The 27,364-nt window shown below is 39.9% G+C and overlaps 1 protein-coding gene across 2 annotated transcripts; it reads right to left on the bottom strand.

The window, feature by feature from the left end:
* Nucleotides 1-22,363: 22,363 nt before the first annotated feature.
* Nucleotides 22,364-26,014, bottom strand: LOC103706185 (probable auxin efflux carrier component 1c). Of its 2 annotated transcripts, none has more exons than XM_017842548.3 (6): nucleotides 24,221-26,014; nucleotides 23,844-24,114; nucleotides 23,581-23,666; nucleotides 23,165-23,322; nucleotides 22,851-22,927; nucleotides 22,364-22,744 (listed from the first exon to the last, which is right to left on the bottom strand). In XM_017842548.3, exons 1-6 carry the CDS (start codon nucleotides 25,470-25,472, stop codon nucleotides 22,678-22,680), a joined length of 1,911 nt encoding a protein of 636 aa, XP_017698037.1. In that variant the 5' UTR covers nucleotides 25,473-26,014; the 3' UTR covers nucleotides 22,364-22,677. The 2 variants fall into 2 exon arrangements, with proteins under 2 accessions (XP_017698037.1, XP_008788445.1); XM_008790223.4 differs by having other exon boundaries at nucleotides 23,844-24,117; nucleotides 24,221-26,000.
* Between the last annotated feature and the right edge of the window lie 1,350 nt (nucleotides 26,015-27,364).

Genomic DNA, 27,364 nt, shown 5'->3' with positions numbered 1-27,364 from the left:
CTTATTCTGAGCTTCTCGTTTGACTAGGGCTTAGAGTGTCTTTCAGGGCCTTGTTAGACGTGGCTAATGGCAAAATGGATTTGAATACATCATATCCTGCTGGGCCTAGCTCTTATCTTTCTCCAAGTTGGGAAAATGCATTATTAGGTAGTCTAAGCTCAGGCCTGAAGTTTTATATTGAAGATAGGTCTCTAGCTAGAAATTTTGAGCTCATGGAAACGTCTTTAAATATAGATAAAAAGCAAAAATTTATGGCATTTAGCCTGTCTCTCAAGTTAAATGGCAGGGTTAAATTGATTCCTGCTCCTTTGTTGGATTAAGATTTAGCAATTAATACTCATTGACCAAAAAAAAAAAATATTCCTTGCCTTCGATTTTGATGGTAATTTAATTTCTGCATATAAAACCAGGCACAGGTCAGAGACTGCCCGTGAAACGGCAGCCATACCAAGGTTCAGGAATTCTTTGGCAGCACAAGTTAGACATAACTAAGAAGGGTCAGATTGCATGGGTCCAAACAAAAGTTGGTTAAGCCAAGATGGTGATAAGAAGTGTGAAGCTAGCTGTTAAGCTATCCTACATTAGAGGGTCACCTATGATCTTCCGCAGGTATAGTCTTCCTCTAGATATATGTAATGAAGTATGTTCAACCCAGGCATGGATTTCCTCATTTATTTCATATCAATGTCCTACAAATCACCTACCTAGAAATTTTTTTTATTCTGGTTTGGTGCATATAAATGGAATATCTGATGGGCTAAATTTAGCAGCACTTAGAGCTGACAACGTTTTTGGATTTACAAAGAGATCACAACTACCATGTGGATTGGGTCTAAATCAAAAGTTATAGCCCATTTTGGATATGGATTGGATTTGGGTCACTAAAGCTCCATCAAATCGGAACCAACCCAAGACTAATATGATATAGCCTTCATGAATCTTGTAGCTCATCTAGTTTTATCAAGTTTATTGTCGATTTTTGTTGATTATAATTTATATATGGTTGTCAGTTATATCTTATATAATGTTGCTTGTTGTTGATGTGTGCAATTTGTTTAAATGCTATTTTCTTGCATAAAATGTTTGCAAGTAGATAATTTATTTATGCTTGTTTTCATGGCTTGTGTTTTGATTTTCTTCTTCTGATCCAATTTGACATAAAATATCCAATGCATTAGTCCAAGAAAATAGGAAAATAGGAAAATAGGAACTATTTGTTGGAAAATAGGAACTATCAAGCTTCTTCATGAATCAATATAGGACTAAAAAATATTATGACAGATCTTGATGAAACTGAAGAAGAACAAAGAGATTTGAGGAGATAGAGAGCAAAACAATATAGCACACATAGATTTATATTGTTTGGCCACAAGCCTACATCTGCAGGTGAGGATAGAGAAGAGATTTCACTATAATCAAAAAGATGGAGTACAAAAATAAAGCCATCTTTCAATAAAACCCTAATCCTAGTACACCTCAGTCTCAAATGTTCCTTACAAGACAAAAAAACAGATACACATAAAAAAACTAGCTGGGATCCCAAGACCTGCATGCATAGGACCCGCAACTTAGCCAGTCGGCATGTGCACTGCATACTTCAGTCTTGAGTCTCATGCAATCGAGGCAAGTGGCTAGTATGGGCAATGGCCGGCGCTATGTCTGGCATGTTTATTGTTGATGCTTTTCTAAATTTCTCTAACTAAATCATGGAACGAGGTAAATTAAGGAATTCAAGGTACACTTAACATATCTCCATCTTGAATCGAATTCTATCACGCCACAAAATAGAATAATAGAATATCTCTCCACCTTCTCCACATAAGTTCTGAATGGAGAAATCTCAAGCGGTACATACACCAATAAAGTCCAAGCAATACTTGAACTGAGGCACTGAAAGAGGCTTAATCTCCCCATGCCTCGCAACTAACCATGTCATAGAATCAACATAAGAAAGAGTTTTTGAATATGTCGAAGGCTCATCATCATTAAAACAAAGCATAAGCAATTAACTCTCCATAGCCATTTCTCTAAGGTGGTCTATTCTCTCTCCCTCTCCATGCCTTTAGTAAGACTATACTCCTCATTCTGTGGTACATCTTTCATTTCAGGAGTACTAGGCACTTGTTATGAACCAGGTTGAGAAGAAGAACTATATTGCAGAGGAACTCAACCATCACTCTCTAACTCCACCTGCTTGATGTTATTCTTCATCTTTTTATAATCTTAAGAAATTGAAAACTCCTTTATCGAGTGGAGCATAGTAGACTCATCGAAGGTAACATTCTTATTAATTATGAATTTAGGTGCACAACAACCATCATCCACTTTCACCCAAGATGCATAGCTGAAAATATGCACTTTTAGCTTGAGGTTCTAATTTTTCATCATCAATATGAGCAAATGCAGAACATTGAAATACTCTCAAAATAGAGTATTCGATAGGGTTACCGTACCATATCTCTTTTGGAGTCTTACACTGAATAGCTGTGGATGGAGATTAGTTCACCAAGAATGCTGTCAAGACTGCCTCTACTGAAAAATCTATTGACAAGTCAGAATTTTAGAATATTTAATAAGCTTGCTTCAAGAGGGTTATATTCATACACTCAGCTACTGTGGTATATGTCAACTACTTTATATCTAACGATACCATTATTTTTTCAGAACTCATCAAAATCAGAAGAACAAAGCTTTAATCTATTGTCTATTTTGAGCCTCTTGATTTTATTTCTAATCTACTTCTTAATCATAGCCTTTCACTGCTTAAAGTACCTAAACACTTCATCTTTGTGTTTTAATATAAACGGTCAAACCTTTCTAGAATAATCATCAATAAAGATAAGCATATACCGAGCATCATTCTTGAAGGAATTGAGGGTACCTAAAGATGGGAATGAATATAAGCCAACGTACCCTTGGTTCTATAAACTACAGTACTGAAACTAATTCTTTTCTAAAATGGTTGAAATTAACTTTTTTCTACTTACTAAATACACAATGCTTGCAGGATTATTTTTTTTTGTACTCTAACCATAAAAAAGATCTCTTTTACCCAGCACAGTTAAACCTTTTTCACTCATATGTCCCACTCTCATAGGCCATATTCTGGTGATAAAGGAATCAACCATGGAAGATAAAAAAGGGGCTACTCCACTTATAATAGTCGCACCTTGAAGTACATAAAGGCTTCCAGAGATCTTACCTTTTATTACAATGTACAAAGGCACCTTTACTAACTTTTATAACTCTACCTTTAGCTGTGTACTTGCATCCATTAGCATAAGGGTGCCTAAAGAGATGGGATTATTCTTCAAGTCATGAATATGGCGAACATTAGTCAAGTTTCTCGCCACATTATCATGCATTTTAATTCAAATTATCCCGTTTCCAATAGTTTTACAAAGAGCATTGTTGCCCATCACCACAATTCCACTGTCAATTGACTCATATATGGAACCAATCCCTATTGGGACACATAGACTCAAAGATGAGTTGAAAAGCCTTCATGAAACTTTAAAAATCACTCAAACTTGTGCTAAGATGTCCCAATTTGAGCAAGAGTCGAGTTGATTAGAACACCCTTTTTCTCATGTAATTCAGCATTCTATCGCGCAATTTGTATATTGGTAATAACTCTCTACCTTGAGCTTAATTGGAATTCTATAGAAAAGGCCGGGCTCTTGATGCTTTTCTAATGAGTACAATGTTGCCCATATTTGGGCACCGAAAAAATTTGAAAAATTTTGTAATGAGATGTAAGTGTAAATGAACTATTTTGGTTAGGATATGTGATACGGATATCCAAAGGGGAGGCTCCTAAAAACCTTTTGATGCCATAAGAAGATTGGCAGAATAAATGGTTTTGGATGTATTTTGCTAGAAAATAGGGCATAATAACATGTACATGTCTGAACTACTCTATGGAGGGCCTAAAAGTGGGATATCTATAGAATCGAGAAGCATTCTTGTTCCTCTTTATTTAGGTTTTCCTAGTCTTTTCTAGTTAAAGAGTTGGTGACTGACTCTAAAACAATTTCTAACCCATCACTTAAGCCATAACATAAATATATAGATATTTGTAAAAAGAAAAAGCTATGACTACGGTACTATGGGGTTGTGTTGAGTTTGAGCTTCATGAAACCCAAACCTGTACATGTTGAGGATACGGTTCTAACTTTTGTTCCATATTTGTCCCATTGAAAGATTATGTTAGGTTGGAGTTCAAGTCATAAAAATGTGTATTGTGTTCAGATGGCATAGAGATCAGATCTGAGTACCCATCAGGTATCAAATATTATATTTTAAATATTTAATCAAGTTAAATAATTTATATTTTGAAAAGTTTATCAATGAAAAACATCAAGTGCATGCTATAAAAATTAAATCATCATAACTTTATAATAATGATGGATTGAAAATTGAAAACAGACTTGAAGTTAAGTGTATATATCCAAACATGCTCTAATATATCATTACTATTTGTTCAGTTGAAAGATATAGTGTCATATACATACATGCATGTGCGTACATATTTGTTTGTAACTATGTGTGTATATATGTTGGTTTAGTAAGGTTTAGGTAGGTGTTGGGTACAAAATCCTTAAAATCAACTCCAACCTATAACCTAAAAGTCTCAATGAGTTTGTCTTTGATTCCATACAACACGCATTCATGGTCAAGTTTGGGCCAGATCGGATCAGTTTTGGGTCAAGCATCGAGTTTGGGGTTTGGAGTGACAGTCCTAGCTATGAGGCCTAACGTAGTTTCCGACATCTGTAAACAAGCCAAACTAGAAGTGATTAGACTTGGTTCAAGCTCCGCTCATCTTATTATCAAGTTAGCTTGAACTATCATTTCATTTCAATCGGAACTAATGCCACTCTGAACTAGCTAGTTTGAGAGACCTGGTTAGAGCTTGCAACCCCTCAAATATGTGCTTGAATTAATTATAATATCATTTTTCTGCCGACAATATCTCAATATTATGTCACAATATTGCAAACCATATTAGTTTTTTAATATTGATATTTAAAAATATTTTTTTTATAAAAATAACTAAATTAGTATGCACCATTTTTCTATGAGCTAAATATCAATTTAACATCATAGTTATTTAAGTTTATGTTTATGATTATTCATTTCTAAGTCAAGCCAAGCTTGCATGAGCCAAGATTAGCTCTAGCTCAACCAGTGCTGCAACCAGGCGAGCTCATGAATTCAAGTAGTATTTTTAGCCAACATGACTTGCACATGATTGCTTCTTCAGTTGGCAACTCCATCCCAACTCGGTTCGATATTTACTTAAAAGTGGTCCACATGGCAAATAATCATACTAGGGGTGATAATTTACTTCAATCCATCGGATATTTGATCCGACAGGATCCTAATGAGGTGGGTTACACTCGACTTGAAGTGGATCCAGGATAGGTACAAATAATGGTAAAATCCATCTCGAATCTAACTCGGATATATATAACTCTTCATAAATCCTATCCAAAGCAAAAAAAAAAAAAAAAAGAAAAGATGATTGATACGCAAAAAGATAATTTTTATAGCTTTATTCAACTCGATTTGCTCAACCCACTCTACTAAATCTACCCGTCCCGTCCTGTCTCGAGATAAGTACGAGATAAGTAGGAGATAATGGACTGCCTAACCAACATCCGATTTGTTGCCATCCCTAAATCGAACTGGTACCCTCATGCCACATCAGAAGGGAAATTAGACGGTCAGCGGCGTTGGACCGATTATAATGGATCGCATAAGTGAAGGACGTCATCATAATAAAGTAGAGATTTTGTGCAGAAGCAACACGAGCACAGAGTTGGGTCCAACAGTACTTCTCCGAATTGGACGAAGACGGCTCAAAATCTCACAAGAATTTGTTGTCCGCTAAAAGCGGGGTATATCCATTTTGCAGCTAATCAAAATCCAAGACTGCAGCTGAATCTTTTCATACTAACAACCAAACCGAATAATCTGATAGCAGAACTGTACGAGCAGTTCTTCTTAATCATCATTGGATGGGACGTTTCATTTGGATCCCACTACGTTAGTGGGACGGGACATCTAAAGCAAGAAGAAGGTGCCAGGAGGAAGAAAAAAAAGGAGTACACAGGAGCATCATTGATGAAGGGAAAAAGAGCAAGGCGGCGGTGCCATCCGGCCAACCCAAATCCCCTCTCCAATCTCCAATGTGGACGCTGCTTTTCCACTCCTGATCTGAATGGCATTTTGGAACTTGGGGAGGGAGGGGGGAATAAAACCAAGGCAAGGCCATGGCCGAGTGTGGGCGGTGGGGACAGCCTATCAGAAAGCTATCTTTGTCCCTCCCTTGGCCGACCAGACAATGGCTGGTGGCGGGCATCGCCTGCACCAAAAAACAGAGACTCGTCGTGCAACGATCCACGCCCAAACCCAAAGACGCCCGGCCCCACGCTGCTGCCCGCCACCCTCTTCCTTCTCCCCACTAGCCTTTCTTTTCTTTTTTCTTAGTGCTTGGCGTCGTTATCGCTCGGCATCAGCGTGCTCCACCTTGCCGTGCCGCCATGTGTTCGATGGCGTCCCTCCACCGAGGCCGCGGCCAGGCTCTCGTGGGGGGCCTGCGCCCGTGGGCGCCCGTGACCAATCGCGACACTTAGGAATGGGTGTTTGTGCGAGAACTGAGATGGATATTAATATACACCGGGCCATGGGCCTTGGCGATCCTTATTATTCCTAGACACGAGAAAGGCTCCTCAAGTGCACGCTTTACAGGTAGTCAACTTCGGTGGACAGATGGTCTTTATAGTTTTAAATTTGGAGCTGAAAGCCTCCAACCGGATACATGCTTTGCAATGGTCCCCATGACTGGCCTGTGTGAAGTGGACGAAAAGATACCAATTTGATATGGAATGAAGTGCAGCAACATTTGTTATTTCAGATGCATGGTAAAGTATGACATGCTTTTGGGTTCAACTGTTTAAGAAATTACCGGCTTCATCTTTCTGAGCGCACGCACCTAACGTTTTCTATTCCACCGTTGAATCATGGTCGCTCTGAGGTCTGAGTAGATGGATGAATAAAAAATCAACACCGTGAAAGAAGATTATTCTCTTTTTTTTCGCACGAAAGATACAACTCAAATCCATAAAAACTTTTCAGTCTCGCATTCGTGTTGTCAATTCTAAGAAAATCCAGCAAACATGTTGACGATGACGATGAGTGAACAGGAGTAGGTTATGATACGTATCTTGTATCCGGAGATACTCTCTTTTTAGTTGTATCAATAATAGGGGAGGATGATCTTAATTTATAAAATTATGAGAGGTAGAAATAAATGAGGATAAAGTTATCCGGAATAAGAACATCTCCAATAAATAAGTTAATTTTCGTTATTCCAGAGCCATTGACCACAGTAGAGATTTTAATACGTTTAAGTGTTTCCGGATGCACAAATAAAAAATCTTTAAGTGTTCCCGGTGCTAGCAGTATGGGATGGGATGAAACGATAGGATGGTTTGGAAGTTGAAGGGATTCGCATAGTTTTGAAAACTCCAAGTACTCTTCTAGACGAACTTAATTTTGAGTCCACCTTAACTAGTGATTGGTGATTGAGTTGTGGGCGGAGGTAGTGAGACCCACCTACATCATTTTATTATCTTGCCCTCAGCCATTCACTACCTACCTCTGGTTGTGATTGGAGTACCCAACCTTCTAGTGTGCAAGTGGAGAAGATAAACTCGGGATAAACTCACGTTTTGGAACACGAAGTTCCAAGATTTGCAACATCCTGGAGTTCCTTCTCATGGACTGCAGCATGGGTTAATGAAGGTAAAGAAACTCACATCTATAGTGGGAGATCGAGCTGGATGGCATGGTGGGGAATACAAACATAGGGCCTAAATATCTTGATCAATGGTGTATCCAATTTCTTCTGATAGTTTCTACCTCATGCCGTCAAATCATAGGGAATGTCAATGTTTCCCATGCACCAATGCATTGGTTTCTCTAGGAATTCAAAAGAACCATTTGATTTCTGGGCACAATGGGTAGCTGTGAAATGATGCTCATCAAGTATATATCTTCCAAGAATTATGTTTACCTTGACTTTCTTTTATTCCTCGTACTATGAAACTCTTTTAAGTCTTAGATTTGCTTAGAAGATACACTACCAGGTCCTCTATGGTATGATTTCTGCACAGTAGAGTATGATACTATTGTGGATAGTCACCATATTTTCCATCTTGAAAATAGTTGGTTCTTCTTCATCTCCATGATATGGTACTTTATTTTGTGGCGCAAAAGTTGCACCGTGGAAGATCCAAACTCATATACTAACTAAGTTGTATAGATGAAATAAATATGTTGCCTGAATCAGCATATATACTTTTGCTTGGGGAAAAAAAAAATGATACTCATCAAGTCATCTTAACTGCTGACAATCACAAAAATGAGCACTCCATGTTGGTTTACCTCTGTATACTCTTAAAATAAATTGCGTTTCAGGGCATATATATACTTTCTAGGGAATTCATGTCCCTGGGTGAAATTTTGGTTCCCAGCCTAACACTTCAGGTGGTTTTGGGCCATCAATCAATTCTTGGCGCTATCAGTCTTTATGCAGGCCCATGCAGCCTTGACCCTATCCCACCTCTTAAGTATAAGCTTTAACTTTGGCTCCTGCTTTTTCTTTACTTTTTTCGAAGAAAAAACGTTGCATTTTTGGTAGGGGAAAAATCCATTTTTTCTTTCTTTGTTGAAAGGGAACAAGTCTCCCTTTCCTCAGGGAGGGGAATCCTTCCCATCTCTAAGTTTAAGCTTTAACTTTCTCTCCTGCTTTTTCTTTCTTTCTTTTTTTCAAAAAAGAAAAAAAACATTGCTTTTCTGGTGGGGGGAAAAAAAATCCTTTTTTTACTTTTTTTTTTCTTTCTTTGATTGAAAGGGAACAAAAGTCCCTTTCCTCAAGGTGGGGTATCCACAGCTGACATGATCCATACCAATGCCTTTACCTCTGCAGACGGAGAGGATGTGATTCTCTGATACGTAAAAAGTATTCACCCTCCGTATGCACAAGTTTCTAGCTCGAGTCCATATGGCCTGAACTTTTGTGTTGGTTGTGAAGCTTCAGGAAATCGGGTTTAGTTTTTTTTTTTAGTGTCAAATAATGCCTTTATCCAGCTTGAGAAAAGATACGGGCTAGGTGGAGAAGGATATGAGCCTCTTCAGACCCATTGTGTGCCCTTGATCATTCCTGCCAAGGCCTTAAAAGATACCAGGAGCCTAGTCGAATTGGCAGCTATAAAGAAGTTGCACTGCAGAAATTCTGCTGGTCAGAATTATTGGAATGTTCGACCACAGTTTTTCAACGAAACAGGCTTTTAGTCTGATATCAAGCTGGGTCTTGTCTGATGCGTGGATGCTATCAAAGGGACCAGAAAGGATGATTCCAAGTATGTAGAGCCTGCTCTATAGGATGTCTGTTTCCTTTCAGGCCATTGGATGTGGGCCATGTAGTGGTTAGAAGTGCTTATCTAGTTATCTTCTGCTTTTGAAGAATAATATCAGAGTTCGTTGTCATTGTGGATATTGAGTTCACAGTACTGTTTCCTTCCAGTTACGATCCCAAGCGAGCTGCACATTATTATCTAGAAGGATGTGACTACCATGATCGCATGGGGCTGCACATCATTCTGCATTGTGCGATGGTTACTTTAATTCATCTCTATTATTTATACACAATATTTGGAAGAACATGGTGAATCTGCTGTCGGTTGTTAGATAAATCTATTTTATCATCCATGATGCAAAATATAGATTGGGGATGGTTTATGCATGATGACTCAGGTCAACAAACTCTAATACATGTAGGGGTGAAAGTGGATTGGATAATATTCGTCCGGATCTATTTTCTTATCCGAATTTATCAAGATATGAATAGAAATTTGAGAATCTGGCTGATATCTATATCCGTATCCATATCCATCAAGAAAAATGGATATGGATATAGATAGGCAACTATTAACTTTTTGCATCTGGCTGATATCTGTATCCGTATCCATATATTAACATACTATTAACTTGATATATTATCCACTTAGTAATATGTTTGATTTTATGGTTATAAAGTTGATTATCCGATTTATATCTATATTTTTGTTCATACTTTTGGTATTCGATTTGTATTCGTATCCATTTAAAACGAATATGAATATAAATTTTTGCATCTGCCTAACATCCATATCTGTATTTGTATTTGTCAAACAAAAAAAATAGAGATATGAATATACTAGTATCCGATTATTATCCGATCTAATTTCAGCCCTAAATATGTGTGTACATACGTACGTACATACGTATGTATATATTAAAGTACTTATACATATATATGTATATAGGTACGTATGTACGTATGTACATATTCATGCATGCATATATGAATGTATGTATGTAGGTATGCATATATATGTATGTAGGTATGTATGTACGTGTATATATATATCTATGTATCTATGTATCTAACTAACTATCTATCTATACACACACACACACACATACATACACACATGTACATACATATGTATCTAGGTACGTATGCATGTATGTATATATGTATGTTAGTACGTATGTATGCATACATATATGTACGCTTGTATATAGTGGGTCATTAGGCCTAGCTGTTTCTATTGTATTGTTCAATGGGTCTTAAACTCTACTAAAGCGCTCGTTCATTTCATATAGTACTTACTCCAATCCTCATTGCATTATGTATTAAAAAATATAGTACTTTCTCATACACTTCTAAGCGCACCAAATGAGATGCTCGGACATCTGCTCCTTCTTCTCCTCCTTTTCTTTTTTCGCTCTATGCCAGCTATTTTTCTCCAGCGTCTAATAGTGCCTTTATCCAGCTTGAGAAAAGAGCTAGGTGGAGAAAGATATATATGAGCCTCTTCAGACCCATTGTGTACCCTTGATCATTTCTGCCAAGGCCCTAAAAGATACCAGGAGCCTAGTCGACTTAGCAGTCACTACAGGAAAATCGGCCTTTCCGGATGCTTTTTTTCCGACGCTAGGAAAAGCTTCGGGAAAAAAATGAATAGCTCCGACATTTGCCGACGTTTTAACTAAGCATCGGTAATTCTTAAGAACAGCCGACGCGTGTGAGCGTCGTTGTAATGTTACAGAAAAAGCCGACGCTTTTTTAAAATGCGTAGGAATAGACGATACTTATTAGCGTCGTACTAGTCGCAGCCTAAGACGATGCGTATAAGCGTCGTCAAAAGTCAAATTAACAACCAAAACCAAGCAGCCGGCCCCCTCCTCCTCATTTTGCATCCCGACCGATCGATCAAGCCCTAGCTCCTCTCCTCCTCCTTTCTCTCCGACGACGAGCGACCGGCCCTTGTCCTCTCCGGCGCCGAGCGACGTACGACGGCAAGCTCCTCTCCTCCTCCCTTCTCTCTGGCGCTGAGCGACCGTCTGCGTCCTGCTCTCCTACTTCCTCCTCTACGGCACCAACCGGCACGCGCTATTTTCAGTCTATGTCGACGCTAAATTGCATCGGAAAAAGAAGATACACCGATGCTTTTTTAAGCATCGGTAAATCCTTGGTTTTGCCGACGCTTTCCTTTAGCGTCGGCAAAAACATTTTCCACTCAGGTATCGCCTACGCGTCTACGACGCTCTGTCTTGCGTCGGCAGGATTTTTTCCGACACTAATAAGCGTCGGTAAAGGTCAAGAAAAATGCCGCTAAAAGTCACTATTCCTGTAGTGAGTTATAAATAAGTTGCCCTGCAGAAAATCTGCTGGTGAGAATTATTGGAATGTTCGACCACAGTTTTTCAACGAAACATGCTTTTAGTCTGATATCAAGCTGGGTCTTGTCTGATGCTTTTAGTCTGATATCAAGCTGGGTCTTGTCTGATGCTTTTAGTCTGATGCTATATATATATCAAAGGGACCAGAACGGATGATTCCTAGTATGTAGAGCCTGCTCTATAGGATGTCTGTTTCCTTTCAGGCCATTGGATGTGGACCATGTAGTGGTTAGAAGTGCTTATCTAGTTATCTTCTGCTTTTGAAGATCTGGCTGGTAGCCCTACTTCATGTTGAACAATATCAGAGTTCGCTGCCATTGTGGACATTGAGTTCACACTGTTTGTTTTAATGGTTATAAAGAAAACAAAGCAACTTTGAGGCGCTTCTAAGACACTTTCTTTAAGGTGATATTTGCCCCCTTTCAAGAGTTTGCTACTGGGTTATTGGCAAATCACCTTCAAGATACAACAAAGTCACAAATCTGCAGATAGTAATTTTGAAGATTTTTTGTAGAACTCTCACCAAACCGTATATTAAAACTGCGAGCCTTAAAAGATAATAAAAATTATTTCTTTATCCTTAAGCCTGTACTCCTATTTATAGAGTTCAAATAGTTGTAAATAACTGCCTTTTCTAACCATAATGTTTCTGAAGATGTATTTGATTTAAATTCAAATAGGTGGTTATCTATCTGCAGTTGTAATTGTATAAAGTTATAGCTGCTTTGAGAACTTTTAATCCAATACAACTTACTCACTATATTATTGTACACTTAATTATTCAAATCTATAAATTAAATTACCATCATATTACAATCTATATAATATTTCTAACAATCCCCTACTTAGATTGTAATATAGAGGCTCTCAGTCTTAATATTGACATAATTATGCATAGAAGAAGGTATCTTTCGATTTAAACCTTCAATTAGTGTAGATACTTTAAAGTTCTAATTAAGTCAATGGTTGCCTAAAGCTTAAATCAAGACTTATTCATGTTAGAGCCGGAAATATCCCACACAAAATTCTATCCAGTTATAATGAGTAGTTCACCAATCATAATACACATATAGACAACTCCATCCTGAACTTCATGAACATTTCCAAAAGTAAACACAAACTTTTGTTTGAAGCGGCACCACTTCTTATGTTCATATAGGTAAGATTCCATTGGTGTCCTATTACTTAAATACTTTGGAAAAATTCTTGAATCTCATTAAGAGTTTAAACTCATCCTAACTAGCATAACAGGCAACACTAAACATCTTAGAATGGGTTTCAGTAAAGATAAAATTCCTCACTATTATATCCATTACTTATCAGTAATTTGTTGTTACTCTTTAAACCTTAGACTTGCTTTAGGTTGGGTTCCCATTACTTGTGATTTTTTTTTTAATGAAAAAGGGTTTCAAACCCATTCCACTAGATGTACTTTTAACTAAGTCTCTTGAGAGACCTTTCGTCAAAGGATCTGCCAAATTATTACTTGATCTAACATACACAATTGTGATAATCCCATCTCATATTAATTGTCTTACATATTCATGTCTCAAGCTAATATGTCTAGACTTCCCATTATAAACTTTACTATATGCTCAAGACATAGTTGCTTCACTATCATAGTGTAAAGATATAGATGGCATCGGTTGTGGCCACAAGTTTATATCTAGTAACATATTTTTTAGTTATTTTGCTTCTTTACATGCTACAGCCAATGCTACAAATTCAAATTCCATGGTGAAGTGTGAAATGATTGTTTACCTTTTTGAAGCCCATGAAATGGCTCCTCCATCAAGAGTAAAAATTCAGCCAGATGTTGATTTATTGTCACTTGCACTAGTGATCCAACTAGCGCCACTATATCCTTCTAGTACTGTTGGAAAGTTATTAAAGTACAATCCTATACCAATAGTTCGTTTAAGATATCCAAAGACTCTACTAATAGCTTTCCAATGATCTATGCTAGGATTGTTGCTATATCTAGAAAGTTTGTAAACTGTAAATGCTATATCTGGCCTAGTGCAATGCATTGTATATCAAACTACTAATTGCACTAGCATATTCTAGTTGGGCAACTGATCTGCCTAAGTTTTCAATCAATTTAAAAGAAGAATCATATGGGGTACTTGCTTCTTTAATTCCTAGATGCTGAAATTTAAGAAGCATTTTTTCAATATAATGAGATTGGCTTAAACCATAACCCCCACTATGTTTCTTAACTTTGACTCCTAAGATAGTGTCTACCTCATTAAGATCTTTCATCTTAAATTTGAAGTTAGATACTTCTTAATTTCAGACACGCCTATCAAGTTGGTCCCAAATATGAACATATCATCTACATAAATGTAAACAATTACACCATATTCTTTTGTAAATTTAGAATAAATACATTCATCAGCACTATTATGTTTAAAACCATGAGACAAAATCACAGAGTCAAACTTCTCATGCCATTGTTTTGGTGCTTGCTTTAATCCATATAGTGACTTAATTAGTTTGCAAACTTTCTTTTTATTTCCTGGCATAACAAATCCTTTAGGTTGTTCCATATGTACTTTTTCATCAAAATCATCATTTAAGAAGGCTGTTTTAACATCCTTTTGATGAATATGTAGATTATATATGGAAGCTAGTGCCAACAATACTCTAATAGATGTTATTTTTGCCACAGGTGTATATGTATTAAATAATCTATACCTTTCTTTTGTTTGAAACCTTTGGATACTAACCTAGCCTTAAAAGTTTGTAAAGATCCATCTATGTTGTATTTCCTTCTAAATACCCATTTACATCCAATTGGTTTAGATCCTAGAGGCAAATCAACTAATACCCAAGTATTATTAGATAATATTGAGTCCATTTCATCATTAATTGCCTCCCTCCAAAAACCTGCATCTCTTTAATCAGTGGCTTAACTAAACATTTCTGTATCTTCTTCAATATTTAGTAAGATAGGTATCTCACTTAGGATAGCATTTCTATTTCCTTCCATCATCTTTAGCCCCACATTCTCAGCCAAAGCCACTAGCACCTGCTGGTTTTACAGATGAGCAGCTGAGCAAGTTGGCTGATATGGTGGCAGATAGACTGTGAGGTTGGTCGTGTTCTCATCAGGCATATTTTGATCGACTAGCTGCACAGATGGTGAGCTTATCAGATAGGCTGACTACTATTAAGCGGAGATTACTGGATCAGATGGAGTCTCGTGGCGCTAATTCTGACGTATCGGCACAGAGCCAACCAGTTTTCAAAGCGATCACTTCTCGTAGACCGTCCCATCCCAGCAGCCTAGACCCTACTTCACCACCTACACCAGGAGACCTAGGATTCTCCCTCAGTCCTTAGATCCTTCTGGTAGGCTTAGTGATAGGACAGCAGGAGTACCCTCTAGGACAGCTCATGATGGTGATTAAAGTGTCTTCTAGATTTTGTATTTATTTTGATTTGTGTTTACTCTCTGTTATTGTCTGTATTTCTTCTCTGAAATATTGTATTTTTGGTTTAGATGAAATACAATGTTACTTCTTGACTTATGATCTTTGTAATGTTCATTGCAATGCTATCCTTTTAATTTATTCTCTTTTTGATGATAACAAAAAGGAGGAGAAAATATGTGAGATAAAAAATTCTATAAGAAAAAAAAGGGAGAAAATATAAGAGATATTCTCTCAGCAAATTTTATAGGAAAGAAAAGAAGATATGAGAGTGAGTTAATACTTAAGCAAATATTAAGGGGGAGATAAGACAAAGATAAAGATAAAAAAGAGGCAGTCTTTGATACATAAGAATTTCTTGATACCTAATTCTGATGCATAAGAAATTCAGATATATGAGTATCTTGTCTTGATATATAAGAAATTCTGAAACTTAATATCTTGATACATAAGCTCTTGATTCATAAAAAATTCAGATACATACTTTGCTTTGATAAATAAAGAATCATGATGCATAAGAAGTTATGATACATATGTATTGATATATAAGAAGTCATGATACATAAGCTTTTGGCACATAATCATAAGCTCTGGTACATATTTATGTAATCTTACTTTGTTTTGATACTTGATTATATAATTTTGTTTTGCCTTGATACATAACCTTAAACTCTTATTTTGATACATATTTTTAGAAATCTTGCTTTGATGATACACAAGAGTAAGGGGGAACAAGGCTGAAATTCTTTTGGCACCTATTTGGATAAGATAGGGGGAGTTTTTGGTTCAACTTATGCTTTATGATACGTTCATTAATTAGACTATCTCGATACTATTGCACCATAAGCATTTCCTATATATTAAACCTAACTCTTCACATGAATGTAAGTCAATTTGCTTATACTCAATATTTTGTGATCATCAAAAAGGGGGAGATTGTTGACCCTAGTGTGATTTTAATGTTAACAAAGCCATTGAGGTCATATTGTTATACTAATACTTTTAAATTAAGTATTTGAGATGATCTTGTACATAAGTGTTTAAGGAAGAAAGAATTGAAACATTCATGGTACGCTTTGCTGATACAAAAAAAAAACTTTCAAGAACTCATCTAAAGAGGAATTTAATGGAAGAACTTGAGGAAAGACCTAAATTTCAGTTTGATAGACTTGAGAGTCAAGTTTCCTTAGTTGAAGTGCAATTCTGTCTTTTCCGAGTTTAAAGAGATGAAACTTTCATGTGCCAAGCATCCTAAGTGAAAAGAAACGACTTGCAATATTTTACTTCAAGAAGTTCAGTTTTATGTGCAAATCTAACTTTAAGATATAGAGAATCAATATTAGAGTCGACTTCAAAAAGTTTGGAGCCGACCCCGGCACGCTTTGGCACATTGGTACAGCTTTCGGGCTGACCCCACCAGATTTGACAGAAATTTGCTCTTCTGCACCCAGAACTCGAGTCGACCCCACCAGAGTTCGGGTCGACCCACCAGACTTGACAGAAACTTGCTCTTTTGCACCAAGAACTCGAGTCGACCCCACCAGAGTTTGGATCGACCCCACCAGACTTAACAGAAACATGCTCTTCTGGAATCTCTGCTTGAGCCGACTCCACCAGAATTCGAGTCGACCTAGATCTGCTAGAGTCGACCCCAGATCTACTCGAGTCAACCCCAGCTCAACTGACAGCTTAACGGCTAGTTTTGTAGAAGTCCTTTTGAAAGCTAGCTCCAATGGCTATAAATGACTAGTTTCTTCAATCCAACGACTAATAACTACTATTTGGAGGTTGGAAAAATATTTAAGAGCTACTATTCATCAGGAAAATAATTTTCAGTGAGAAATTAAGTGTGCATTCAAGAGAAAGAGTAAAACTGAGGGAGTTCATTTATTGCTTCAGGTAAAAGCCAAAAAGAAGAGTGTTGAGCAGAAACCCCAAGTGCTTTCAAGAGCTCAACCAACCCATTAAAGAGTAAAGCAATCTCAGTGAGGAAGAAACAAAAAGCGCCTTCAAGCGATATCATTCTCTTCTTTCCTCTTTAGGGCATAATTATTTTGTTTGCTTATTTAAGGAGCTTTAAATTCTGAATTACTTATTCTCCTTGTAAGGTTTTGTTGGTGAGCCTTAAAACCAACTGAGTTGAGGGTTTTGTTGGTGAGCCCGAAAAATCAACTGTGTGGATTTTTGGATTGTGAGCCCGGTAAAATAATCCAACTATAGTTGGCAAAATTATAGTGAATTTCTAAGGAGACGCTTAGAGAGTGGATGTAGGTGCCTTGGAGTGCACCGAACCACTATACTTGCTTGTGTTTGGATTGTGTTCCTTTGTGCATCTTGCTTTACTTTCCTCCTTGTATTGTGTAGTTGCTCTAGTTTAATTTCTTACTGATTTACTTGTGATTGCCTAGAGCTTATTTACATTCACTTTCACTGCATTTACACCTTTCACATTGGTTACATTGTGCACTTATCTATTAGTTAATTTGGGATCATACTTTTTAGAAAACCCAATTCACCCCCCCTCTTGGGTTGTCACCTTGGGCAACAGCTAGCTTGGGCAAAACTCTCATCTATCCTTCTCTTGGTATGTATCTCTCCAACATTCTCTTCACATACTCCCCTTCTCACCCGAAATCCTCTCTCTCTAATCTGAAACAAGGCTAAGATGTCCTCCATAAGAGAGTGTATGATGTCTAGTCCTCATACCCCAACCAAAAGACCTAGTTAACCCTTAAACCTCCTCCTACGTCCATCCAAAATAACATGCTTGCTATTGTGGTTCAAATTTGGCCCAAGGGTGACCACGCCGGTGGAGTCGAGGGAGCCGCCGGTGGTTGAAAGGAGACGATGGGAGCCACCTCCTGTGCGACGGCCGTGGACATGCACAGAGCCTCATTGGTGTTTCCGGTGAAGGCCCTTCGATGATCAAGTTAGAGTGGGATAAGTTTGGTCAAGCCAAAAGTTTCTTAGAAGTTACCTGACCGAGCTATTTATAGTCCTAGTAGAGTGGCTCAGATAGCAGAGGCACTGTCAGCCCTCATCATAAAGGGGCATGGCTCTGAGCCAGATAGCGCATAGCTTAGGCTGGTTGGTGGCATGTAATACTGCCCGTTCTTGAGAACGGTAAGGTGTTGACAGTCACAGTAGGATATAGCCGGAGTAGTCAAGGTGTCGTCTGACTGTTGAAGGCCGGCTATGGAGATGTGGCACGGTAGTGTTGTAATGTACGACCATGTAGGTGGGCATAGGCACGCACATGGGTGTGGTCGTTGATGAGGCCGAGCTCGTTGAAAATTCGCATCATGCATTTGGCGAGGTCGGCTTGATGGGTGCTGAGAGTAGCTCGACTTTTCGGGTTCCGAGGTGTGCTCGGTGGAGCGCCCCGAGCTCGAGGGTTGGGGTGGGTCGGCGAATACTGGAGGCACCCCGAACTTAGTCGGGGGAGTCGGCGAATACTGGAGGCGCCCCAAACTTGGTCGGGGGAGTCGGCGAATACTGAAGTTGGTGGAGCTTTTGGCGGAGTCCCGAAGTCGAGATGCCTCTGGGCCAAAGTGACGTTTATTGAGCTGCAACTGGGCGGCCTTTTAGTTATCGGCTGGAAGATCCATTTTGCCCCCCATCACTTGCCATCCTTAACCTCCACCCTTAGTTTTTTTCCTCTTCCTTTTGAAAGATCTCAACCCATCATTCCCCTTCCACCAGACTAATCTAAGAGAAGAAAAAGGCCAATCCTCTTCCTTCACCAAGCTTTTCTCCCTACCCCTAGACTAGAAATGATCCCCTAATCCTAATCCTTCTTCTCCTCCTTTAATTATAACCATCTAAAGAAGCACAAACCTAAGAAACACACTCTTCATTAATCCTATTTATGTACCTCCTCAATCCCCTCCTTTTATCTTCTAGCCAATAGGCATAAGCCACCCTAAACCAACCTTAGATTGGATGGGCCTAAATCTCAACCCTTAAACCAGCATCTCGCCCTCCTTCACATTTGTTGCTTTCAATTCCTAAAAGTATAAAAAAATACACCTTTTATGTATTTTAGCCCTTTAAATTAACCACCTCATTATTGCTCTTCAGAACCCTAGAGCTAATATGGTTGAACTATCTATCACCTCTCCTTAACTCTTAGATTTAGGGCTACCTCTCCCTCCATAATTTCTAGCCACTAAACTTCCCATCCTTCTCTATAAGTGTCCCCTCTCTTCGGAAAGCCAAGAACAAATCCCATAGAAATTAGGTCAAAAACTACCAAAGCCTAGAAAAACCCTTCCACCTTGAATCCTCAAAATCTTAGCTCTCACCTTATTTTTCTTCTCTCCCCTTCCACTTTTCATGAAGCCCTAGCCTTAGTTCTCCACTAGCAAATTTACAAGGAAGTAGAAGGAGATCTCAAGGAGTTTTGGATACCAACACCCCCTCCCTCCCTCTCTCTCTCTCTCTCTCTCTCTCTCTCTCTCTCTCTCTCTCTCTCTCTCTCTCTCTCCCTCTCCCTATCTTTTTATTTATTATTATGCATCGAATTAGTTAGAAAAACCTTTCCTCCCTTAATTAGGACTGCCTCTTAGGAGGGGCAGCAAGGGGCACCTATGTTCTTTTCCCCTCCATTAACCTAGATCTTACCCTTTCTCTGATATTAAGTTCTTTGCTATCTCATCTAGATGACAACTCTAAAATTCTAAACTCTAAAAAGGAAGGGGAAGCCCATAAGAAGATATTTCAAAAGCTAATAGATATTTCAAAAGACCTTCTTTAATTCCTTTAAGGTACAAGTTATCTAAAACAATTAAAATGATAATATAAAAAAATAGAAAATACATTTTTCCAAGTCTTGCTGGACTTCTAGCTCAATTAACATGAGATTCTAGAAGAAAGAAAGTATGAAAATTCATGTAAAAATAAAATTATATCATCTTAAATTGTTATGCCAATGATTAATATTTTCATGAGTATCTGAAACTTCATAATGATGACATGTATTATAGATGAATCCACCATATCAACTTAACATATTGTTATTTTAGGTGATTTAAGATACATTAGAAATTTTACTCAATGCCTGACAAATTAAGATGAACTACATGATGGTTTTACTCAATGCCAACTAAAAGGATTGTCAATAATCTACCCTTTCTTAACCATACTCAACCTGAAGTAGATGAACACATTTCCAATACGAATATGTCAAAGCAAAATGCATAATGCCATTATAAAAAATTAACTTAATTATAGAACTAAGTTCCTGCAGGCTGTGAGAGCCCATATTGGCATGTGTTTAGTTCTACATTTATTATGTGCTAGAAGAGATTTTGGATACTTATACAATGTTAAGGAACCTATATAACACCTCCAGCTAGCTATTTTTGGATGAGGTCCTCTTCATGTGGACTAAAGGATGTTGCAGTACAAGCCGTTTTGAGCTATCTATAGGATGATCATGATGTTTATAATTAAATTTGATTTGATATGAACCGTTAACTAGGCAAGGATGCAGAGCTTAAACAGAAAGAGTATGAGAGAACCCATGAGGATATATGTTAGTTGCATATTGATTACATAATGACTCAAACTTCATCCAAAAAGGCTAGCCAAAAAGTGTTATTAATTAGATTTCTTAGCCCTATCTAAGTACTCAAAATCTACTTAATGTTTACTCATGTGTATACTAAATACATATCTGCTCATAATCATCCCAAATGGTGGTTCGTGCTGCAATATCCCTAAGTCCATAGTACCACGAGCTAGATTTGCTTTGATATCATTTATAATAATTCAAGACTTCATACAAAAGATTTAGCTGGAAGATATTATTTAGATTTCTTGGCCCTGCATAAGTATCCAAAAGCTAGCCAGTGCGTAGTTGATATGAGATTAAATATACACCTGCATGAGTCCTTATAGGTCATAATTGGAACCCAAATAACCTTCCAGCAAGCCTTTTGACCACTAGCCAATTAAAATGTTTATGATTTGATTTGATTAGATTTTGATCCATAGCTTAGCGAGAACACTATGGCTTAATCATTTCCTACCATCAGGGAATACCATTTCCGTATATTGATTGGATATTTACTTCCGCGTGGAAAAAGAAGACCAAGACGAAGTTGTACGGCTGCCTTTGACAGTAGTATGCATAATTGGGGTCAGTGTCAGACAAGGAAGACCGAAAAACCCTCCACTACCCACCTACTCCTAATTCGGAGCATGTGAGAGTTCTTTTCGGCATATATATGTTTAGTCCTACATCATTTATGTACTGTAGAGATTTTGGATATTTATGCAGGACCGAGGAATCGTTTGACACCGCTTAGCTTTGGGTTACGTAGATATTAGCCACCAAACTATAGTTTGCTGGATTCCAATAATATTGCACCTAAAAATTGCAGCAAAACAAATTAGCCTTGCCTTACTTGTCGTAAGAGTACCATTCAATCCGTACTAACTGACACATCATGCATTTTTTAGTCCATATAAATACATATATCGGCCAACATTTAGGAGCCCACTCGCCGGAATTCCCTCCGATCATTGAAAATGTAATGAAAAAGATAGGTGGAGTCGACGAAGAGCGGAAGTTAATTTACACCAAATAGATGAGAGGGGCAGCAAGAATCAACAGCCTTATTATGACTAGGACTCTAAGTTGAAGCTTGTCGTGGGATATGCTAAACGGGTCGACATCAAATCCAACACACAGGCGTAATGGAGGGGGGACCAAGCAGCCAAGTCCGGCCCTCCACTACTCACGTAGACGTTCTCCTCCGTTCTTTTTTATCTCCCACACTTCCTTTAGCATTAGACCACTATCCCGACATATCTAATCAAATCCCCTCATGGAAGGAAAGAGACCTCCCATCATTCTTTTAGCCTATTAACCTCCTAGATCAAAAACTTGATGAAATAACCCCACTAAACGCCTTTCTATTTAACGTTTGCGATTTTATCCTACGTTTATGAGGGAGGGGGAAGAAGCCAAACAACAAGTGCGCCAGCGTTGTCGTTGTCATCGTCAAATAGATGAGGTTTTAAGGTTCCGTCTTTTCCCTTCCCTCAGTCTAGTATCGCGTACTTTAAAAAAGTATAGTTCTCGTTTATCTTCACACTTTGGTTTTTTCTTTTACTTTTGCATATATTGGTATACCATTGTCTCCCCTTTTATTTATGTATATTCTCATAAAACAACTCGACGAGAGGATGAAAAGAAAAAGAAAAAAACACACAAATTAAACACACAAAGCAGACAAAAGAAGAAAGAAGAAGAGCTCTTGAGATTGAATAGCACATCATTTTACACCATCATCTTTCAATAAGAACCACGTCGGTCCGAATCGGATCCGGTTCCTTTTTCCACAGGTTTGGGGATTGCCTCTCTTTTCTTTCTCCGAAGCCAGCCCATTCTGCTGTCTTTTGACGCCTCTGGTCTCTCGTGGATATACTCTTTACATCAGAGACCCAGTAGAATGTAGTAAACCAGCGTAATGGGCAGCGCAATCAGCATCCCGAATATAACCCTACAGCATCATACAAGGATCACCAAGCCAACCAATTACAAACAAAAGAAAAAAAAGAGGAAATTCCAGAGAGAATCCAGTGAGATATGGAGCTCTCTGTACTCACGCAGTGCTAAGGATATCGGGATGCAGATTGTACTCCTTTGCGAAGACGAAGGGGACGATTCCTTGGGGGAGTGCTGCCTGTCCAGTTCCAGAATAAAGGAGACGTTGACATCAAAAAAACATAAATAAATAAAGGAGAAGTTGGCGTAGATAAGCTAAAGAGGTAGGATACTATTATTGTGAGGATAGGTAGAGAGAGAGAGAGAGACAGGGAAAGAAAGGGAACTGAAGCTAGCGAGTGAGAGGAGGAACATTGTGCTGGATTCGGGGTGTCAGATGGGGAGTGCGTGAAGGGATGGGAAGGGGAAGATTGACCTGTACAATGGCGATGTGAAGGAGGACGCCGCGGAGACCGACGACGAAGGAAGCGGCAACCATGACAGCTGGGCCTGCGAGGAATCTCACGGCCATGGCAAAAGCTGCAACCGAATTCCCACATGCTATGATCCTTGGCTGCAACGCCATAAACAGACCTGGCCCCCCGACCCACCCACACCCACACCACAACCAAAAGACATCCCCACTCAGCCTTCTTTAATATTATTTAATGAAGAGAGACAGTCACAGCAAGCTGAACTAATTAATTATAAAAATATAGAATAAAAACAGAGAAAGATGAGGTTGCGAACAGTACTAGTAATTTATTTTAGCAACTAGTAACAGAAGAAGAAAGAGGAGCTAAGCTAAGCTAAGCTAAGCTTGGTAAAGGAAAGGAGCACATGGATACTGACCAAGGCTGAACATAGCCATGCCAAGGCCTGCGTCCGACAGTATGGAGATGGACTGCGATATAATGGCAGGCATCTGAACATGCCATCTGCAAGACCAACAAGAGCAACAGTGAGACATATCATCCATCGACCTCACTTACTTCTCAGAAACTATGAATGGCGTTTCTCCAAAAACAAAAGAAAAAAAAAAAGGAAACATGACGCACGATGCACACAAATATTGGATGCATATAACTAGTTTGGCAATTATTGATTTGGCTTACCTGAAGGAAACGAGGGCCCAGGTGATGCCGATGAGGCTGGAGTAGGTGTTGGGGTTGCGGATGAGCTTCCGCCATACCATGATTAGGATTAGCCTCGTCATGACGCTGGCTGGAGGCAACGCCGTGCCTCTCCCTCCTCCTCCTTTGGTGCTCTCATGCACCTTCTCGTCGCCACCTCCCTCGTGCCCACTGTCTCTCTCCATTATTCCCCTATTTCCAAAGCTGAAGTCCTCTCGCTCCATGTAATCATCCCGCTCCTTCCGCCCATCCACTACTGGAATAATTCGATCCAAGAAGGTCAATACTTTCATCATAAAAGAAGCTAGGAAAGCTGAGTACTATATGCATAGAGAAAACATGGACTAAACCTAGAGCACCTTTGCCTGGAGAAACTGCCATTCTAACTTCTTTGGCAGCCAAAGGATCCGTCGCCGGCAAACCATACTCCTGGTTGCTGCCAAATACATCGGAGACGGGAGACGCACTAGAGCTCCACACGAACATGTGGAGATCCTTCGTCCCTCCGTCCTCCGCTTTCAACAAATGGGACTGCCCGTTGGCCTTCTTGCCGCCCATCGGTGCTGCTCTTGGACCGCCTGTCGCCGCCGTCGAAAACACGGAGGGATTCGGTGCCGGGTAGTGCAGCGTCCCGGCGGTGACCGGCATCTGGTAGTGGAAGCGGGGTTTGGCACCTGCGCTGGCCGCGTTGGCGCCGGATGCGGCGGCGCCGTGCTCTTCCTCATAGCTGGACGGCCTGGGCGTCGTCGGCCCCCTCGACGCTCCGGTCGGCATCATGCCGTAGGCGTCCGATGCACCGAAATTGGAGCTCCTGCCGACCATGGAGTAGAAGTCGGTGTGATTGAAGCTGGAGCCTCTCGGCGTCGGGTTGCGGGACGACTGCAGCGAGTAAATCTCGGCGTTGGTGAGGTTGGAAGGCCGAGGGGTGGTGGTGGTGAACCCCTGCGACCTCCTGGAGTAGACGTCCGAGCGGGAGGCGTTCGACCGCCGCACGGTGACGTGAAGCTTGCCGTCCTCCTTGATCTCCGCCTCGGTCTCGAGCGCGTCGCGGCGCCCGTCGAGCGACACGACGTCAGAGTCGACGCTGATGGAGGCGATGGACCCGGCGGTGTCCGGGAACTGCTCGGTGATGAGCAGCTTGGCGCCGCGGTACTCGAACATGAAGAGCATAAGGGTGTACCAGATGATACATTGGAGGACGACGATCTGGACCATGAGGCTGCCGGAGTTGCCGCCGTACATACCCTTGAGGAGGGGGATGCCCATAACAAGAGTGTTCGGGAGGGTGGCGAGGGAGAAGAGAGTTATAGTCCACTCGAGGCAGCCGCGGCGGCTGACATTGCTCCACACCGTCAGGATCGCGAGCACCATCAGCTTCTGGAGCGTGTCGGCGGCGATGAACTTCAGGTTCATCTTGTAAGGGTCGTTCGTGGAGATGAAGTGGAAGGAGAGCAGCGGCACCGCGAACAGCGCCACGAACCGGTTGATTCCCGAGCACTGGTCTGGTGAGAAAATTTTCCACCACTTCACCGAGCCATAAGCCAGGATCATGGCCACGTACAGCGGTACGACAGCCGTCATGACGTTGTAGAAATCCGACAGCGTTATCATTTTCTCTGGTTTCTTTCTCCTCCTTCTTCCACTAATTTGCTAGTCTCTCTTCTGCTACTAAGAAGCCGGCCACTACCAGCTGAAGAAGAAGGGAAGGAGTGGATGGAGGGGGAAGCTAAGAGCTAAAAGGAGGGAAGGGGGGAGGAGGGGGGCAGAGTTGGCGTGGAAACGAGAAGGGAGAAGGCTGGGATTTAGGACATCGAGGAGCATGTGTTTTGGTTTTGTTTTGTGTAGCGGACGGTAGGCAGCGCCCGGCAGAGCGGTCTATTAGAGCTTCGAGAGCAGCGCGCGAGCTCCCAGTCTCCCAAGCATGGACCCTTCCCTCCCCACTCTTTCTTTATTTTTTCTTTCCCCCGCGGATAAAGCCTTCTTTGGACTTTCCCTCGTTTCTGTCCACCTCCCTCCTTTATCCCCACTCTCTGCTTTGAGATTTTTCTTGCAGCTATTGCAGGATTTTGCCTCCCTCCCTGCCGGGCTCTGAGAGGAGAGGGATGGTTAAACGATCCAAGCCCGGGGAGGCTTCTTTTGAAGTCCCATTCCAAGGATTTGCCTCTTCTTTAATTAACTTAAAATTTATGTTAATTTCTGCTTTAATTTCCGATTGTCGTTTTAAATTTTTGGGGCCACTAACTTCAAAAGGAGAAGAGGACATCGGAACTGCTGATTGGAACTTGGGTGGATGATGTTAGTGCTGCTAAGTTTGATGTCCGGGGGGGAACTGGGAAGTGACGCGTCATTTGCTAATCCTCATCTTAGGAAAAAAAAATGTACCTATAATATTATATTTATATATATATATTAAAAATAATAAAAGAAATTAAATTATTATTCCGGATGTCGGACTTGAAGTTTTTGTTAACGATTTTGAAGGGGCAGGTAAAATCCGGGGAGGCAGCAACAGTGGGGAAGGGATAAAATATTGATGATGATCGGGGCTCGCATGTAGTCTTCCAAAGGAATCGATATTCCCTCCGCGTGCACTTCCGCCATCATCAACTGCGGAAATCTCGTACACCGCAAATCCCACCTATTAAAAATTACCACCAGGCTCGATCGCAGCCAAACAGCCGTTAAAGAAAACTTACAATTATTATAACCTTAGAATGCTACGACCTTATTCGAAAGCTTTTATAACCCTTAACACAAGAAAGCTTCCATTAATCTGGCTAATTTTGTGTTATTATAAGTTAATTTTTTACTGTAATGCCAAATGACTGTCATTATAACTGTTATAGTACTTGATGACAGCTTTGATAGCAGTCCGTTACAGTGGAATTACAGAGTCCACTGGCCGGAGCTGTTGCTCCAATGACACCACCTTCACAAGCGATGGAAAATTGGGAAGCAGAGGGAAAGCAAAAGGCTGAAAGAAAGGCTGAAAGGCTGCTTGTGATGCCTTTTAAGATGAATAAATACTCATTAGATTCTAAATGTTCTCACTTAGCTTTATAGGGAAAGAAATCTTTTGAGATGCTTTCCAGAACCGATAAAATATTTAAATCAAAGCCGCATCCATAAAACGAGGGATCTGGAGAGCGAAGAATCCTCCAGAATAGACTCCTTAACAAACTTCTTCCATATAATAAAACAGTAGTTGAGGATTTTGCTGAGCCCATTACATGATAGGTTCGGGTTGTATCTTCCGTGCAAAAAAATGATTGATATTCTTTCACGATTTCAACCATTGGATGACATTTCATGCAGATCTAGAGCACTCTGTACTCCTTCGTTCATCCACCTACACAGATCTCAAAATGTCTATCATGCAATTCAATAATGGATCCCCATGAAGGAAGATGAATCCTTCTTCACCCAAAAGACGCAACCGGAAGGAACCCTTGCATGATTCTTGCTGCGAATAAACCCAAAACGTGTGCATATCCAATGTAATT

This window comes from Phoenix dactylifera, unplaced genomic scaffold, assembly GCF_009389715.1.
Source record: "Phoenix dactylifera cultivar Barhee BC4 unplaced genomic scaffold, palm_55x_up_171113_PBpolish2nd_filt_p 000085F, whole genome shotgun sequence".
Classification (NCBI taxonomy): Eukaryota; Viridiplantae; Streptophyta; class Magnoliopsida; order Arecales; family Arecaceae; genus Phoenix; species Phoenix dactylifera.
The sequence above is the reverse complement of the archived record's forward strand: the minus strand, read 5'-3'. Positions and strand labels throughout refer to the sequence as shown.